The sequence below is a fragment of the Achroia grisella genome, unplaced genomic scaffold (assembly GCF_030625045.1).
Source record: "Achroia grisella isolate CSIRO2021 unplaced genomic scaffold, CSIRO_AGI_Agris_v1 utg114, whole genome shotgun sequence".
In the NCBI taxonomy this organism is placed as follows: Eukaryota; Metazoa; Arthropoda; class Insecta; order Lepidoptera; family Pyralidae; genus Achroia; species Achroia grisella.
Genome location: NW_026712585.1, coordinates 1,694,296 through 1,714,390, shown reverse-complemented (window position 1 = coordinate 1,714,390; position 20,095 = coordinate 1,694,296). Strand labels below are relative to the sequence as shown.

The 20,095-nt window shown below is 33.3% G+C and overlaps 1 protein-coding gene across 1 annotated transcript; it reads right to left on the bottom strand.

Moving 5' to 3' along the window:
* Positions 1 to 84: 84 nt before the first annotated feature.
* On the bottom strand, positions 85 to 19,358 carry LOC131850722 (nascent polypeptide-associated complex subunit alpha, muscle-specific form-like). The gene is made up of 16 exons (XM_059201064.1): positions 19,263 to 19,358; positions 17,519 to 17,672; positions 15,785 to 15,854; positions 14,698 to 14,842; positions 13,683 to 13,706; positions 12,424 to 12,513; positions 11,178 to 11,246; positions 10,344 to 10,466; positions 8,940 to 8,984; positions 7,845 to 7,931; positions 6,212 to 6,265; positions 5,412 to 5,528; positions 4,568 to 4,624; positions 3,568 to 3,693; positions 2,154 to 2,393; positions 85 to 1,812 (listed from the first exon to the last, which is right to left on the bottom strand). The coding sequence occupies exons 1-16, from the start codon at positions 19,315 to 19,317 to the stop codon at positions 1,730 to 1,732; spliced, it is 1,539 nt and encodes a 512-aa protein (XP_059057047.1). The 5' UTR covers positions 19,318 to 19,358; the 3' UTR covers positions 85 to 1,729.
* Between the last annotated feature and the right edge of the window lie 737 nt (positions 19,359 to 20,095).

Sequence of the window (20,095 nt, the reverse complement as noted above, 5' to 3'; positions counted from 1 at the left end):
ACCTTCAGAATGCTTGGTTCTCTATGTTTTGGCGCCTCAATAAATAGACATTATATATTTTGGAATGAAACTACTATTCTTAGAGTAAAATATCATTTATTATGCACAGATTGTTGACAACTACATTCTTTTCTTATTAATCTATCTATAGTTATACAGAGAGAGCGGATTTTGTTATGAAGTGAACTCAAGTACCACTGCATCCATTTGAGAAATTATTTTACTGTCTGATAGGTACATTATTCCAAAGTGACATAGGCTATATAATATGATAATAGTAACACAATACTCAATTTTTTAATAAGATTAGGTAGATTAACAACTTAACAATTATTATTCCGTAAGTAAACAAGTATTTGCTATAGAACAGAACCAAGTGCCGACTTAAAAATATAACGTGAATAGTAAAAAAAAATAGGGATATGGAAAAATTGATTATTTGAATACTAATCGGTTTTTCCACATCCTTAATTTTTAATAATCGATTTTTTTATTTGATTATCTGCTAAAAAACGATCGACTAATGAATAATCGATGTTTTATAATGAATGTTACATCTGTATAGCAGTGACGCTAATTAATAATTATTAAAATCCATTTATTATTAAATAATAATGAATTTTTCCGTAATCAATTATCATTTCGCATCCCTAGCTCAGTTAAATTAAATACCCACAAAAAAAATGTTCCAGCGCCTAAGTCTTCAATTAATCAATTTCTTTTAATTTTTACAATTTCTTTGTGTCACATGTCTAAAGGAACCGTTATATCTGCTAACCTTAAGTAAGGAACTGAACGAGCGACAAACATAAGTTTGGGTTACATAATTGATAGCATTCTTAAACTATAATATAATATCAATATTATAAATACGAGTGTGTCTGAGTCTTTGTTACCTTTTCACGACTGTAGGGATGTAATGAAAGAAGTGATTGCCTTGCAAGGATGGAGATAAGTTTATTTATCGCAAAAACACTATGAAGACACGCATAGTTTCTAAATTTAAATAAATAATATATTAATCTAATATATAATAAAATCCAATCTTCGATCTATACAGAACATAGACTAAGGGACCCAAAAATTAGGGATGTGGAAAAAGCGGTTATTCTTGAATAAAGAAATCGACTTTCTTTAATAGATTATTATACTTAATTAGTTATTTTTAAACTTTCGTTGTTAATATACATTATTTAAATTATAAACCGGGTCTTAACACGAATAATTTTATGGCAAATAAAGGTACCTCTCCCGACGTTTCGATTAGGTTGCACAAGCCGCGGTCACGATCTGACTGGAGCAACAGCGATGTCATTGTAGACAGGTGACAGCTTTATCTTCATCTACCGTCACAAGATTGTTCTACGAAAGTTTGCGACACACAACACTAACGGTATCCATACACTTATCGATTGTTGATGCTACTGAACTTTGCTTAAGTTTATTTATGACTGGATTCCAGGTAGAAGATAATTTTAAGCCCTCCTCTCTGTTGAAATTGGGATGTTTTTAATTTCAATCGTCTCCCGGACCATTCGTGGCTAATAGCGAGGGAAATACCTTTTTTTTTGCCATAAAATTATTCGTGTTAAGAGCCGGTTAATATTTTAAATAATGTATACTTAATTAATTAATAATATACTTCTTATAAATAATGTTACATTCCTATTGCATTTGACTCCTTGACTATCTCTCGGTCCCTCAGTCCACTCAAGCCGAAGATGAATAATCACATAGATCCTAAATTAGAATAAATATTATATGAATCTAATGGTTCATAAGTCCAATCTTCGTCCCATGGAGAATATACTTCTGCAAAAGAAAAGATTAATACATCACTGTATAAATAATAAGTGAATAAAATAGAAATGACTAATTTGACGGCTACAGTGGTCAAGTGCTTTAGCATGCCGCTTTACTTCTGATGGCCGCGGGTTCGGTCCTCGCACGGTGAATAAATTTGTATTCATGAGTATAATTCTTTGTATTGATCTGGATGTTTTATCTATATATATATATATATATTTATATATTTAAGTAATAATATCTAGTACTCATAATACAAAGTCTGCTTTGTATTACGAGTACTAGATATTTTGAGCTGAATGGCGTCGTGTGAATTGTCCAGGGTTATAATTATTATGATACTCTACCTTGCTCTGGCTCCTCTATCTCCTCCACCGGGGGTGGGACTTTCTCTAATTCGATCGGGATTGGTAATGGGGGTTTTCTAATCGGTGCGGGGGACGCTGTTGTTTTAAGTTTTCCAGCATGAAGCGTGGACTGAATAGGATGGACTGACTGCCCATGGGACGGTCCTGGCTGCGCAGGGGATTCTGTATTCTTGATTAATTTCATTGGGGTCTTCGAAGGTAGTGATTTTGGTGCCACATCTGTAAAATATAAATTAGATGTAGACAATATCATACCAAACTGAAATGATACACTTATTTTTTTATAAATAAAATTGAAGTGACTGTTTGCAATGTCAAAAAACAGTAATTCACTAACTGCATACCAAAGTATACATATACGGTATTTATATAAAGATATAGATAGTTAATCTTATAAGGAGTAACTAAGGCTGCTTTCAATTTAGAAAATAGAAATAGAAATAATCTTTATTCAAATAAACTTGATGTAAGCACTTTTGAATAGTCAATTTTTTTTATTCTACCGCTTATTCGGAAAGCAGATTCATCACAAGAAGAATAAGCAAGAAACTTGTGTGTTGCTCTTTTAAATAAATATTGATTTACTATTATTATATTTATTTTAATAAAATAACAGTAAAATTCCATGAAGACGAAGTCACCGGTAAGAGCTACAAGTTATAATATATTTAATTGGGTCTGAACACTAATAATATTATTTTAAATGATGAAGGTATTTATTTTTCACTCAGTCTACTGTGTGCTGTGTGTTTTTTTATTTTTTATATTTCATTGGACAATCTAGCGACTGTAATCGAAAAATTGCTGTTACTCCAGTCAGCTCGTGACCACGGCTATAGCTATGAGGTCGAAACGTCGGGATAGATAACCTTTATTTACCATATAATTATTATTGTCAAGAGCCGATTAACTATGCAGTGTATGTCGGAAAGAGATGGAAGCATTATGTCGTCTCTAGCGCACACTGCTGACGTCATGCTGGCATTAACTGAGAGCCAATGATTAGGAAAACAAACAGTACAAACTATATATAATAATAATGTCCACTATTGGACTTAAACAATAAAACCTATTTTCCTAAGATTGAAACACCAAAGTGTCACCTGTTTGCTTCATTTGTTTATTTTGCATCTTAACATGTGCTCTGTCCAAATCCATTTCAAAATAGTAGATATTATCGTAGCATAAATCTGTACATAGATTTTGTCATGCATTTATTCAATTTGCAGTGTCTAATGAGGGCCCTACTCATGATGCATATATTATTTTTACTCAAATGCAATAGTCTATTGGAGTATTGATTCGATAAGGCTGTTATTAGGGCTTTTGAGTGCAGGAATCCTGGCATATTCTGCCAGTGATTGTCATTTTAAGAACGTAAATAAGTACGTACCTGGTTTTTTCACGGGCGGTTTTGGTTTGCTTTTCACAGGTGGGTTTGGTTTAGCCTTCGTTATGATTGGTTTTCGATTCACTGGTGGTCTGGATGTCGACCCTGAGGACTTCAGCTGTGCTTTACCTGGCACAACACACACTAATTAGAATTTTTTATTTGACGCTGCCAGAACGGGAAATCGACGAACGGGAGCTCATCAATAATATATAAAACGTGGTCGTCACATCCCGTGATTATCTTAATTTTATGGTGCATAAATAGAAAGTTGTAAATTTAATTAGAAGATATTATAATCCTTTGGTTTGGGTAGTTATGGGTGTAGGTATTTGCATAGTTCTGTTAAGAGAACTGAGCACTTATATAAAACTAGTTGACGAGCGCAACTTCGTCTGTGTCACATTATCCCCGATTTTGCTACATTTTATAATGTTAAATAGCCTTTCTCAATAATCGCTATACAACACTAAAATAATTTTCAAATCGGAACAGTATTACCACAGATAAAATAATATTACATAGTATTACTAAAATGTGCAAACAATAATAAGAAATGTAGGTATTTTATTTATTTCGTTTATTTATTAAAACTTTAATGCACAAACACAAAAAATAAAGGTGCAAATCCGCCATTTGCTATGGTATGGTAGGTAGGCATGTTTATGCTTAAGGCCGAAGTCAACTAGTTAAAGAATAGTACATGCAAACTAAAAGCTAGGTGTCAAGTTGTATGGCGTCGGAGCGCAGTGGACTACCATTCGATCCCGCAACTCCAGCATATGGCGTTGGTTGGCGACACCTTGGGAATTTTTGTGAGTATCCTACTCACTAAAAACTCACGATACCCGTTTGCCAATCTTGGGACAGGCGGATCTCCATGAGGATTTTTTCCAAGTATATATAGCGTGTTCAGTTGTACAGATACAATAAGAATATAAGTCTGGAAAAGTGATTACTTTGAGTCATTTGCCATATAAAAAAAAAACAAGAAGAAACTTACTTGCAACGCTATCACTTCTAGTTTTGAGAATATCATTTAATTCTTGCGAAATGCCGTCTGGAATTAGAATAATATTATAATCAATACATAGGTACATAGAACAATCATGAGTATGGTTGTTCTATGTACCTATATTATGTATATAATAAAAAAGTAGGTCTTAATATTTTTATCAGTGGTCTATCACCTATAACACAAGCTCTGCTTATCTTGGGACTAGACGACGCTGTGTGGATTGTCCAGGTGTATTATTATCATTATTACTTTGCAATCAGTCGAAGACTATGAGCAGATGTGGTAAAAGTTGCGTCGCGGGTGGAATATCATTTCCAGTGGAATCGTCGTCTCTTCAGATGGTTATCGGTCAGCGGGTTCCAGTAATCTATGCCTTCTAAGGCGACGTATATTGTCGGGGATTGTCAGATGATTGGTATGATTTACTAGCTATGCCTTGTATTTGAAGCAGCTATGCTATATCTCTTTGGCTACAGTGTAGATTCTCATGAAGCTCAGAGGTAAATGTGATTTACATAATGTCCTTTCTTTGTTCGTTTTACTTAAGTGATTTATTGTTACATATTATTATTAACCTAGTTAGATATATAGTAAAAAGTCGTCTACGTAGTTACCTCAGTCTCATATATATCAGCCGCCAAATAGCTTTGTAAGTTGTTCTTCGTTTGAATTGTAAGATAGGGCAATGAACTTACAGGATAAGGAGCATGACACAGTTCTCCAGAATTGCGTCACATGATAACGTGATGTTCAGGAATGTACCTACGCGACGTTTGGCACTTATCATCTATTTTGCTATTCTAATCAAATAAAAAATATATGAATATACCTTGCCCGGAAATAGACTTCGAAGTTGGAAGCGAAGCGTGATTAGAATTTGTTGATTTTTCTGACAACGTAGATTTCTGCTTTATCGGTGATATAAAAGAAAACTTCCTGGGTGTATCTGATAAACATAAGATTGTTTAAAAATAATATTGTTATAATAATTATATTGTAATTGTAAATTGATCTCTAAGTAGTGACTGATAATGTAGCTTTATATTTATAATGAATGAATTTATAAAATCCATTAAATATTTTACGAGTTTATTCATCACAATTTCATTACTACTCCTGTAGTCGTTTTGATTAGTTTTTATGCGATATCTCAGTTCATAAACATCTTACAAAGTTCACCATGTATTTAAAATGCAGAGAGCAGTATTTATGTTCACATTATTTAAACAGGATATTTACAATTATATTATTGTTAGAATATTATGCCTCTTAAATGCTGAATCTCTGATAAACAATTTATCAATTATATGTTTAAACACTAATTTTTTGTATAGTCACAACACAAACAAATTTTTCTTACAATCCTGTAATTGTGCATGTAAGGATACAAGGATCGAGCGAACAGATTTGTACCTGTTTAGATACAGACTATAAAATGTATATTAATGTATAGGATAACAATTATTAGTTCTCGCTATCATGATAAACATCCTATCATGTGTACAATTGTAAACATCATGAAAAAAAAAGGTTCGATCTGAAAGTTCCGATGCATAGGATGGAGATAAGCCTTTCCTCCATTTCAACATAATCTGACGTGAATATTAAGATTTAGATGATATTGTTTACCTTTATTCTGTTCTTGATTTGGTAATGGCAGAGGTGGCCGGGATTTGATGTCAGCTGTATGAAAAATGCAAGTATTAGATCTTATTTATCACAATGGTGGAAATAAAGCATGCATCCTATCTGATGGGAAAGGCTCGTTGTGAGTTTTTTTACATAAAAAATAACCTATGTAACTCTGGAATATCTTTGAAACAGTGAAAGAATTTCTAAATTCGGTGCAGTAGTTCTGGAGTTCATTTTCCATTGTGCTTTCCATATAATAAACTCTGTTCTTATTGCTTATACCCCTCTGATCGATCCCCCGTCTAATTCAACGAAGAATGAAATTACTACAGCTTGAACCGAGGTTCGAAACCCTGCCCTCAGACTAAAGTCGTATCAGTTAGGCGGGGGTTCACCTTCTGCGGCTGCATAAGGACTTCTGCGAGTTTGGAGTGCCATCGCCACTCACCCCTATTGTCTGGTGAAGCTGTATAGGCCAGTTGCGGCAAAAATCATTAGAGTAGTCCGGCAAAAAAAAATCTTTTAACAATATTAATACATAAGATTATATAATAATTATTATTATTATTAGCGATAAGAATTAATATCATCCAGGTGTACATAAATTTTCTAAAGGATATTGATAGGGAACTGAGATCTCATATTGTAGCTGAAAGCAACTTGGCTATTCCGTAATAATTTAAATATTTTTTACAAGAATATTTGACAAAAATGAATGCTTTCTTATAATTATTGCCGAACAATAATATTTGTATGTTACCTACTGTGCCAATATATTGAATTGAAATATTGAAAAAAATAATTTAATTTCGTTTCATTAAAAAATATTACTTTCAGTGATTAAGATTACATAGTAGAGCTTTCTTATTCATAATATTAATACGGAAGTATGGATTCTAAAACATTATTATTAGTACAAAGATATTAGAAATTTATCGATTGATAAGTATATTGCCAATATACTTAATTACGGACGATGACTCTTGTGTTATGTGTCATCCAACATTGAATCATTCTCTTAGCATGTCGCTGAGACTTTCTCAAATATTTCAAACAGTCAAGAATAAAAATAGTTAAATATTATTCTAGAATTCTAGAACATATTGATAGGACATTATGGTGACTAGTAGTGCAAGCAATGTACAATGTCAATGTCGACCTACACGCGGTCCATTGGAAAGCTAACATGTCGAAATAAATGCAGTCGAAATAATTATGACGAAAGATAAAAAATGTATCACAAGATTAATAAATTCTCACAAATGATTAAAAAAATATAAAATGAAAATAAGTTTCAAAAATTATATTTTAGTAAGTAGTAACACAATACTTACTAGTTAGTAAAAGGTATATTAACTATTAAATGAGGTAGTCAATTGTCATTGTAAAAGCCAATATAACGTCCGACATGCCTGCATTTTTCAACTATAATTTCAACCTAACTTGGCAGGAGACAAACTTAAAATTACTTTGTTATCAGTTTTCAGCACTGGACAGATTGGATTGACAATTCATGTATATCATTTTTTAATGTCGGCTATATTCGACTGGTATTTGATTGCTTTGGGATATATAAACTAGTAGACCATAACTCTTTAGTCGCTATATTAGTAATAAAAACTGTTCATACCTTCTTTTGAATTTTTCTTCGTTGGTGATTTCTTTTCGGTTTCTGCCTCAATAGAACTGGGCACTCCCAGAAATTTACGAGCAGAGTCTGAGTAAATTCATTGAATTATTTCAATAGATTTATTTTTAAATTCAATTAAGTGATTAGTTAATAATTCTGTAAGTTTGCATAATTCATATCTAGTTTACCATATTTTTTTTGTATGAAAAAAAATAGATAATTTAAAATTAATCTATAAGTAGATGCAATAGAGCCTATATTAAAATGTAATAGTAACTGGTAACGGAGAGAACCTTGTTGGAACAACGACAGTTTTTTACTAGCATGGGAGGTAGATTTCTTTCTTTTTAACGTGCTATTAAAAAAAATTGGACACCGCCAACAACTGTTAAAAAAAAATAATTGTATTCTATATTTTATTAACCAACTTTTTTTGTGATAAGCCATTAAAACATCACCCGTCTACCATCAACCTCTATATTTTAAAAACAATATTAATTTATACATATGACAAAACAACGTTTGCATAGACAGCTTGTATATATACTAGCTATTATATATAGCATATATAGCTATATTTTAAAAATTGTAAATATATACAGGTATATACTTACAATTACGGACCATTTTTTAAATTCTACCACATATGATATCGAGATACAGATTTTTTTATTAGATACTAGCTACCCAGCCTGGCTTTTAATGGGGTTACATGTATTATACATACAAACCTTCCTCTAGAATCACACTATCTATTAAAAAAACCGCTTTTAAATCTGTTGCATTTAAAACTATTAAGGGACAGACAGCGACAGCGACTTTGTTTTATACTATATAATGATTATACCATTGTTGTTACGTTCGTTCAATAGTATAAAATTTAACCAAAGACGTGAATGTTCTCTTTAGAGACTTGTACCAATATTCAATGTTGTTGTGTAACAGAATTTTACATTCTATAGAAGCCGTATGCGCGACTCGGCCCTGTTTGTATGGGATCAGTCGAAAATTAAAAACAAAGACTTTTTTTCTGGTTACTTACTATCTGTCAAATTCTTTGAAGACGTTTAAAAATAAAATGACTTATGCACTTACTTGGTAATGTAGTTATTGGAGGAGGCGCCGGGGCGTCACTGGCTCCTATGTATGGAAACAAAATTAGACATTATTAGACAATAAGCCTTCCCTCTAATCGATCCCCCGTCTAATTCAAACGGGAATCGAAATTACGACAGCCTGAGGTGAGGATCGAACCCCTAGCGGTGCCCTCAGACTAAAGTTGTATTCGTCAATCGGGAGTAGACCTTCAGCCGCTCCATAAGTCTCCTGCGGGTTTGCAGTGCCACCTGTACTCGCCCCTAAAATATCTTCCAATGAAGCTGTAAAGGGCATCTGCGGCCAACAGTATTAGGGTAGTCCGAAAAAAATTGCAGAAATGTTTTTCTAGGTTGTTTTATTTAATAATTTTACAAGTCTTCAGTTTTATATATCAGTAAAGTAATATATCTGCAACTGGAATGGCACACCTTCTTTTTTATGGATGGTAATGGAATGATGCAACCGCCAACGCAAACGGTTTACGCTGGCGCGGGGCATCAGTGGAGGATTATCATCCTCCAATGTCTCAAAAATGAGCTGAAGTCAGGTCAGTTTGGCCATCTTCCCCCGGCAAGTAGTAGTAAACGTCGCTTACAATAACAGCCATGTCACGTCCGAGGTACGAGGTACTCGTGGAATGCCATTCCTAAGGACTAAGATGTTTCCATACCCTGTAATTTCACTGCCGCCTTGAACCGAAACACATCTTCCAGAGGTCTTTGTACATAGATTACCTTGGTAAAGACCTTTGAGAAGCGGTTTCATATTTACAATACCTCCTTGTCTCCTTGTTCTTGAATGATAAAAAATACCCCATGGAACCTTTGTGGAAATATCCAAGTATCATAGTATATATATGAATTATAGGGCTATAAATTTCGTAGTAGGTCCTCGTGTCCGTTGATCAGTCAATACTAGGCTTCAAACTATATCGAAAATCTATTGATTGCCTGATGATGCCTCGTTTAAACGAGAAACATATGGCAATATGTGTGTTGACTGTAGACTCAATAACAGTTGGAAATTGATTAGTTACAGAGAAGGTCGTAACATTTAGTATTAGTACAATTAACTTTGGTCTTTTATATCGTCGTTAGTAACTCTAGTTAGAGAAGTAAGGCTAGACTTATATGTAAGTGCTACTTCTTCATCTACTTTATTTAGGGTCAGTGAAATAGGCAGTATTTAAGTAATATTTCCTACAAATATGTGTTCCTGTTTTTTAGCAAGACTTTATGGATTTTAGTGAAAGACCTATAGAGCGAAATATTTGCGGAGTTCTAGTACAAGCCAAAATTGTAGCAGAATTAAACAAAATGATATCATACAATCGATTAATAGTACTTCAGTAAAATAACACCAACTCAATAAAATATAATAAAAAAAAATATTAGCACGTACCTAAAGCAACGGCTTCCAACGTTTCGTACAAGCTTCCTGTGTCATCGTCGACATCCTTATTTCGTTCTTTCTTATCCTTCCTCGTAAGCAATCCCATAAGGCCCGGTGAAATTATGTAGCGAGCTAAAAAGTTATATTTTCTATGTAGATTATTACAATAAGAGTTATGACTTAATACTATACTTCATGAATGAAAAACTTTGTTTTCTGTTCTGTCTCCGACATCCGGCTTGAATGAGTATCGCAATGAAAATTCTGATGCGACATCAAGATGAAATGATCAGTCAATCATATCCCTTCATATAATACGACCTTAATTAATTGAAACTCGTTTAGTAATTTTTGTCGGAAAAAGTTATAAATATATCATACATATCCTCACAAACTATTTATAGAAGATATTAGTAGAATTTATTATTTCATGCATAACACGATTGTAAGGAAGTGTTATATGGTAGTATTATTATTATTAGATATATATTATATTATATATATTGTATGTTGAATTCTATTTTCGGCATTAAGCCTGTTGTTTGGGCCGTTGTACGTGTAGAACTGAGACTACTACAGTCAGCCAAGCTCCTCCCAGAAGCGCAGAAACCAGGGCTTCTGCGCTTCTGGGTCTTTTTAGCTGATACTGTTGTGTGAAATGTTCTGAGATATTATTATTATAAATATTATTATTATTATTATTATTATTATATATATAATATCTATCGTGTTAAATTCCTGACTAGTTACATGCAGATATATATGTATATATATATATACATATATAGAGATATATCCAGACATGTGTAAGCTTAATTTTTTATAGTCTTTTAATGAGTTTACCTCTACTGTTAGCTTTAGTGGTGTCTTCTTTCGAAGGTACTCTTTCTAACCTGCTCACTGATGATGATCCTGAAATTATCAAAAATACTATATTGATGTTGTGATTTATATCATTGGCACAGAATATGTCATACAATGGAAATACAATTGAACGGTGTCAGGACGGACGGATGTGAAACAACTCTGACACAGACGCACTTTTAGATCTAACATCGCTCTCAGACATTTCTTTTGACTTCTGAATATGTTTTCTCTAGACGTTGAGTTACCCCAATTGATTAGGCATAATTTATCCCAAATCGAAGAATTGATGTTACATGGGCATAATAGGCTACTATGATGTTAAAATACGCCACTAAGACTGCTTTTCTATTTATTAAATAGAAAATAAATAACTGTTCAAATTTTAATAGGGCAAAAAAGAATTTGCGCTGTATGCTTTGATAAAGCAAAATCTTTCTTCTTTTGCCTGGCCTTGGCCCCATTTATTATTATCATTTATTTTAATTCGGATTACATCCATATTGTGTTAGTAAAAACTTATAAAACTATGTTAGTAACTTATAATATAGAGATACAGAGATACATTTAATTCATATATCTGTGTCCACGTCCAGAAGCACTGGGTCCACAATGCAACGATATCCGGTGCCTCTGGAGCGGACAATCAGGTATACTCGCAACAGTTGTTAGGATGCGGTGTGTACTCCCCCAAATTCTAGACATCAGTGATGCAGCCCTTTTACGCATTTATGGTCTGGTCAGGCTTCGCCAGGACGTTCTATCCGGTGGTCTGGGACGTTATTTTGGCGCTTTTTAAACCCCTCTCAATAACAGACATTCATGTGAGACGGGGTCTGCCGCGTCTTCTGGGCTGGGTACTTATGTCAACTACTGTTCTAATCATGTGGTCTGATGGTCGCCGAATGACATGACCGTACCACCTTAGGCGGCTCTCCAAAATCTTCTCCAGTATGTTACCTTTAAACTGCCTCGAACTTGGATGTTTTTGATGTGGTTCCAGCATTGTTACTTCACCAGCATATATCAGTTCTTCTCATGTCGAAAGTATTTCGAACTGACGGTAGTTTTGCTATATTATAAGATTTCGAATAGACCTACATGAATAAAGATATTTTGATTTTGAACAAAGTCAATTGGTTTTATATTTGTATAATCTGTTGGTGTAGGTATGTACCATGTATGTCCCCTTTAAAAAATAGTAGGACTAATTGGGCTTACAAACCTTTCTTTTTATAGTATATGATAGCAACAGCTTCCGCAACTATAAATAATAATGCGACTCCGAATCCAGTTGCAACGTATATCCAGTTAGCTGAAACATTTTTTATTTATTAAAAATGTTTTTTTACATTTCACAGTAAATAGTCAGGTTCTGGGTGGTTGTAAATCTTTGGAAGAATTATTATAGTCTTATCACAGATAATATAATAATATTAGGTAATATATATTCTTGGTTGAGTTTAAGAATAATTCATGATAAGAGCGTAATTTTAATATAACAGTATATTTCAATGGTAGAGTTATAACAATAACTGGCTGATGCTTACGATTCTTCGCATAGTACAAACATTTGTATTTATGAGTATGATTATTTGTATTGGTCTGGGTGTTTTCTATGTATGTATTCCCAAAAAAAATGTATTCATGCATTTTATGTCAGTCGTTTAGTACCCACGACAGAAGCTTTGTTTACAGATGTCATGTTTATAGATGTCGTAGTGCGAATTGTCCTGAGGTATTATTATTATTATTTATTATATAAATGTGCGTTACATGAAACATGATTGTTTTCCCCATATCAAAATTTATTGCCTATTTTACGGTGTTCTAATTATATTTTAGCAACAAGTAGTACCTACATCCTTCGTCAAATAAAAATTTTACTTTGATTTAAGGTAGGTAAGAATAAGGTAAGGTAGTAAGGTAGATTATTTAAAAAAAACACCCACAAATATAGTACATAATACGTAAGCTGATTTAAATATAAATGTTATTTTACCCATGACACAAGCGTTGCATAGCTGGGAACTACATGGCGTTGTATTAATTGCCTTGGTTTATTATTATTACTAACTGCTTACTGTTTCACTCGCATGAAATTTGTAGCCTACGTATTAATCAGATGTTAAGCTATATTATTCTGCAGTTTCATCACAATCTGTTCAGTACTTTTTCGCGACAGAGTAACGAACATCCATCCATACTCACAAACTTTCGCATTGTAATAATTATCATTACATAGTATAAAACAAAAACGCTGTCGTTGTCTGTCCGTGCCTATGTATGCTTAAAGCTACAAAATGGATTTTGAACCGGTTTTTTATTAGATAGAGTGATTCAAGAGGAATGTTTATATATATACTACATGTACACCCGTGCGAAGCCGGGGCGAACAGCTAGTAAGATTATATATACAAAGAAGACCAGCCAGCAAATGAAAACTCCTGTGACACTTGATTAACGGTTTTATAGTATTCTTACCTTTTACAGAAGGTGCTCTATTAACTGAAAAAAAAAAAAATTCCTTTAAATGGTGGTACTGTATATACAAGTGGTGCCCGCGTTTTTGTCTGCGTGTACGTTTGCAGACACTATCTGTTATAACACAACAATAAAACTTATATACAACGCAATGTATCATTTTATAGATTAACTAAGATAGCGTATTTATAATTAACTAGATGTGCCCGCGACGTCGTCCGCGTGGAGTAGTGATTATCTTGAGTACAATTTTATTTTACCCCTTTAAGGGTATATTTTTTACACACTTTGAATGTCATTTTTATTTATATTTAATCAACAGCCTAAGAAATGAGTTTCAAGCTTCAACCTTTAAAAATGAGGATACTTCCTTACAACCTTTCATCCCCTTTCAACCCCTTACAACCCTGATCTACGTAAAAAGTAGCAAGTAGTAATGTGTCCTTTCTCTAGGTATCATAAGACTATCTGTGTACCAAATGTCTTTTAAATTGGTTTAGTAGTTTTGGCGCGAAAGCGCGACAGATAAACAGAGTGATTTTCGCATTTATAATACTAGTAAGGATTAGGAAAAAATAATTAATAATTAGGCTAATATACTCTTTTGGGGGTTTTTTCTAAGATTTTTTTACTCTATATATATTTTTACATGATGGGGCTATATGTATAGCCCCAGCATCATTGCCTTGTCTTGTTTTACTCCGTTGTTTGAGGTCGGAGTAGAATGTCCTTTTCCGCAACAATTTATTCTCTGGAAATTGCATCTTAATTGCTCCAGCCGTTTTCATGTGAAACGTTAACACACGGACAGAGAGTTTTTGCTGCATTATGATTTTATTATACTACTATATGTAATGAAGTTGGTGATTGATATGATATTATAACACGGGGCTACCAGACACCCTCTTTGTAAATGTGCCAAACGAACACTACCGGCCGTGTGGACTGAACCTTATAATGTCCAGGTTAAATAGAATATTAATGTATGAAATAGGTAATTCTTATTCATACCGACCTGTAACATTGCATTTAAGCCTCGAAGGTAAGTAACTTGAATTACAAATACGGACAATATCCCGGATATTGCCCGTACTTGTATTCTCGTTGGTTAACAACGTAATATTCCACCATTTTTGAGACATTTGTAAACTGGCTGTTATCTGAAAGAAATTAAGATTATCTGATAAAAATAAACTTTTTTAAATCGTTAAAATCAATTGTATGTCAAAGCGAGAGTGAACTGTCGAATGTACTCTAGAGCTGGAGATAACCACACACACCAATAATACAGAAGCATCTTGAGTCTCCATTCGTTGAAGTTCGTTGTTAGATCGTATTGTACAAATACTTGTATTTAGGACAAGCTGTTGCCCGCGGTTTCATCCGCATGATATTTGTAACCTGTGTGTTATTCTGATGTATAAGCTATATTACTGTAAAGTTTCAGCAAAATCCGTTCAGTAGTTTTTGCGTGAAAGAGTAACAAACATCCATCCAGACTCGCAAACTTTCGCGTTTAAATTATTAGTAAGATTTGTTGTATATTAGAAATTGTTTTATTATATTTATAATATATTTTTTTCTTTACGACTTTAAAAACTAGATAGCTTTCATGTCAATGATGGTGTGTGAATGTGAAGCGATATTTTCGACTGTTCTTGGAATTACTTCTGCATTTGATAAACGTTACTCTCCTTTCGTTCTATACTATTTTCGTCTTGTTCGAACTGATTATAATTACTATATGTGCAATATAGTTGTTTTTTTTATTACATACAAGACATACGAGCTTGGCACATGTGATGTTAAATAACTACTGCCGTCCAAGACTAGCCCACAACACAGTCGAATTCCAGGTGAGTTGCCATCAAGAAACTGTGTTTGTATGTTGTATGTCGGATTGTTCATTACCATACATTATAATTTCAATAAGAGAGTAAAATAATGGTCTTTATATAATTAATTTGTACAATATAAGGATAAATTGCTAAAAAGAATAATCTAAGAATACTGAGTGTGTACGTGTAAGTGTAGGGTTACGAGATTTATGTGAGCATATGTATTTCATAATAATAGTTTGATATAAATAAAATAAACATTACATTGGCTGTTCTTCTATAGTCATTATTCAGATTGTTTGTAATATCGTATTTCATATTTCCTATTTCACACCTGAAACAAATAGTATTTATCTACATATGTATATCATTAAATTTGGACAATATTAAAGTCCTCCGTTAGTTTAATCAAAATTAGTGTTTAGATGATTAAATTTTTGTTTTATTGTAATAAGTAAATGAAGGAAAAATTCATTATATCTAATGTAACATGTAATAGAACTTCACGACTGTAATTCCAAATTGAGTAGTCAGAGTATTACCATCTAACGACGAGGGCGTGGTGAACGGTACACTTGACATAACCATTATTCGTTGGGAATTAACTTTAGGTTTTCTATCAATGTTTTCTTCATCCAAAAGTTCCAGTTAGAAATATAAAAAGATACACAAAGTTTATTTTTAGATTGGGCCATGTTTGAAGTCACTACCACTTGTTAATAAAATACTAATTCACGACGCTGTTACTTACACTAATGTCTTTCTAAACACTACGATATATGTATTTATAGTAAGTGATTGTGAATGAAGAATGGCTAGAATTATGTTAAAATTACAATTGTATTTCGATTAAAATAAAGTTGTGAACAACATTGACGATCTCGATACTCAATCGGTTTTGTACACCGCTTTACATTCCAAGATCGCGGGTTCGATTCCTCGCACGATGCGTGTGTATTCATGAGTATCTACGATTGTTTGTATCCGTTTGGGTGTGCCAGTATTGGTACATTCAAAAGTCCTAATATCGGGCTGCTCGAACAAATACTCCAATAGACTACTGCAATTGAGTAAAAACAACATATGCATGATGACTAGGGCCGTCACAGGACACTGCAAATTAAACAAGCATATGGCAAAACTAGCCCTGTGCACGACAACAATCTGCAGATTCTGCCAAACTGAAGAGGAAACACCACTACACAACCTATGTAATTGTAGCCCACTCACGCATAAACGAAATATCTCCTTTGGAAAGTTTACACTCTTTCACGAGGAGATAAAAATCATCGCTCCTAAGAATATCCTTCAAATCTTGTCCCTGACGGGTTTAGGTAGCGTACTCTAAAAAAGGGCGAGCACAATATATCTATGTAGGTCGCAGTGCTACAGGTGCTACAAACACAGTTGTCCAGGACGCATAACACAAGTTTTGCTTAGCTTGGACATTATTAGACATAGACACCTACAAAAGTATCTATATAATTTAAATATACTGGCTTGAAAAATATTTAGTTGAGTTTCTTGCCACTTCTTCTCAATTGTATCTATATACTGAACTGGACTTTCATAAGCGGCTAAAGTTTCCAACATGAATAAATTATATTTGATTGGATTTTATTTGGGGGCTGGATATCGCTTTGTGAATTGTTCAGGTTTATTATTATACTAGCTGCACCCGCGACTTCGTCCGCGTGGAATTATACTTTATTTTTCTAAAATAAAATGTTTCTAAAATAAAAGTAGCCTAAGTTACTACTTATTACATTAGCTACCTGCCAAAAAAAGTCCCGTTAAAATCGGTTCAGTCGTTTCAGAGATTAGTCGTTCTGTTTGTTCCGGACAAACAGAACGACAGACAGACAGACAAAAATTTTAAAAAGTGGTTTTTTGGTGTATGTTCCGTATTTATATTCATACGCATGCAGTAAAAAACGGTTATTTCAATATTACAAACAGACACTCCAATTTTATTTATATGTATAGATTAAAACTCACCAGGCTTTGTTAATGAAACTTAGGCTCTTTATATCTATTATTATTGTGTCACCTTCCATCACAGACAGACAATGTTCGTTTTCACATGTTTCTTTTTTACCATTCAACATTAATGTTATTTTGGTTTCCTTATAAGGTGATTTCGATTCTGGAACTATGAATTAAATAGTATATATAACTAAGGGGAAGGGGATTATTAGTAACGGGGACTAGTGGATCCATTCTTAATTATTAAGTCTATGTATATACTCGTATAGAAGTTCGGTATGTATTTAACAGCAATTAAATTATCTACATTCCTCGGTACCTCATTTTTTATGCTGAAACCATCTCGAACAACCGCTACCTTGTACCACCCAATCACTAGAATGATTTCTTATTGGTGATTTTTAGTTATGGTGGTGTCTGTTTTTTTAATATGTATTATAATGGTGCATTCATAACCGCTAACGTTTATGGGGGGGGGGGGGGGGAGGTGATGAACTTGTGGTTAGGTTAGGTAGCCTATTGGGGAAGATTCACCTGAAATTTATTATGACGGTTTCATGGTGCAATGTGGTCAACAGTCCAAATTACTAACAATGCCCTTCCCATCTTGTCGGTTTAGTGAATAAAAATATTGGTTCTCGATTATTTTAAAGTTCGAATGTAGGCAACTGACGCCCATAGCAATCAGTTCTGAATTGGCTAAGAACGAAGATGCTGTGTCTACTGTAATGTCACTGCCGATAAAACAGCAAAGTATTAAAAATTACGTCGACAATTAATGTAGATATTACGCAAAAAATAGAATTAAAAAGAAATCTATTGTTTTTTAGACGCAAATGGCATGCAGCACCTGCTGTGCCAACGGTGTACGCCGACAGGAGGCAGTGGATGAGGGTGACGTCAGGTCAGATGGCTCATCGTGTTGAAATCACCAATAACTATTGTTTTAAATTTATTATTCTTTATTGCACATTAACAATAAAAAAAAAACAATATTTGGAGTGTATGGGTACAAAAGGCGGTCTTATCGCTTAAGCGATCTGTTCCAGACAACCTTTGAGTAGAGAAGAAAGGACAGAAGGTGGTGAATGACGGATGATGGAATGACAGAAACATAAACAATAATATTAATAGTAATGTTTATAAAATGTGTATGTATTTTATATAAATACATACACATACTATAAACATATACATTATAGATACTTAATATATAAATTAATTAGACATAGAATAAATATACAATAATATAGAAATATATATGTACACAGCTACTATGCAACTAAGGACACAATTCATTAGTAAGAAAGGACGGCAGAAAGAATATTGTGAAATCGCACTATCTGTAGTGTATCACAATAGTAAATTTACTGATGGTGAAGACACCATCAGTAAAGTTCGACTTAACATGGTACATTGCTAGCAATGGGTCCACCCATTTTTTATTTAAAAGTACTTTTTATAACAATTGAACATTTATGGGAGGCGAGCGCTCTGCTCTTATTAATTAACTCAACTATCACTTTATTAATAAAAATATCAACCCTCTGTGAAACTAATTTACTATTATAATATCACAGTTTATTTTTGTTTCTTTTCAACTTATTTTTTTCATTTGATAGAAAGAACAAAAACGAACGAAAAAATATTTGAAATGGTTGCAAAAATGGTGACAAACTGACATGAAATTTATTTGACCTTTCATATCTAGTTTCTTGCTGGTTTTAACATAACTAAATTAAAATAAATAACTTACAACATGTTGCAATTAGGTAACACAGAAAAAGAAGCACTATGAACAATTTAGCCATTATAGAAATTATTTAAAATCATTTGCCTTGCGTTCATTATGCGGATCAGGCACACAATAAAATACAAAGCATCACGAGTTATGGTGACAATGCGTTGTGTATTTTGTGATTTCCCATATCACTTACCACATCATTTCGTTCGTACGTTCAATTGCATTCATTACAATGGTAATGGGGAACCCATTCACTATACAATACAAATGTTTATATTTATTAATATTATTTGTGAATAAAAATGTTTGTACGTGTGAGAAATCGAACCCGCTGCCAATGGAGGTAAGGCAGTCTGCGAAACAGCCAGACCACTGAGGCTATTGAAATTTGTTTCGAGGTAGGTATACTTAGTATAATGTTCTAATAGCTACTACCAAAAGAACCTAGTAGATATTCCTTAATTAGGGAATTCATCGCATATCATTCAAAGTAGTTTACTTGATTTGTTAGAATCTTTCTTTTGGCAATCACTTGTAAGGGACCAGCTTTAAGTTATCCATAACAAAATAATGTCCAAGAGGGTTTAATAACCTTTCGTTCTCATAATTAGGTACTATTAGTAGAATAGAAATAATATCGCGTAACGTACACCATTTGAAAGTTTCTTTTCTCTCCGCGAAGAAATTTTAACACAGTTTTAATGTTTCTTCGGGATTTACGAATGTATATCATAAGGTGAGTGAACCTTGAAAGGTCATGCCTATTGTAAAACAAAGCAATTCAGCATGAACTTTAGAAAAAAGAAGATAGCATAAAGAAAAGATGCAGGGCATTCTTTGGTCGC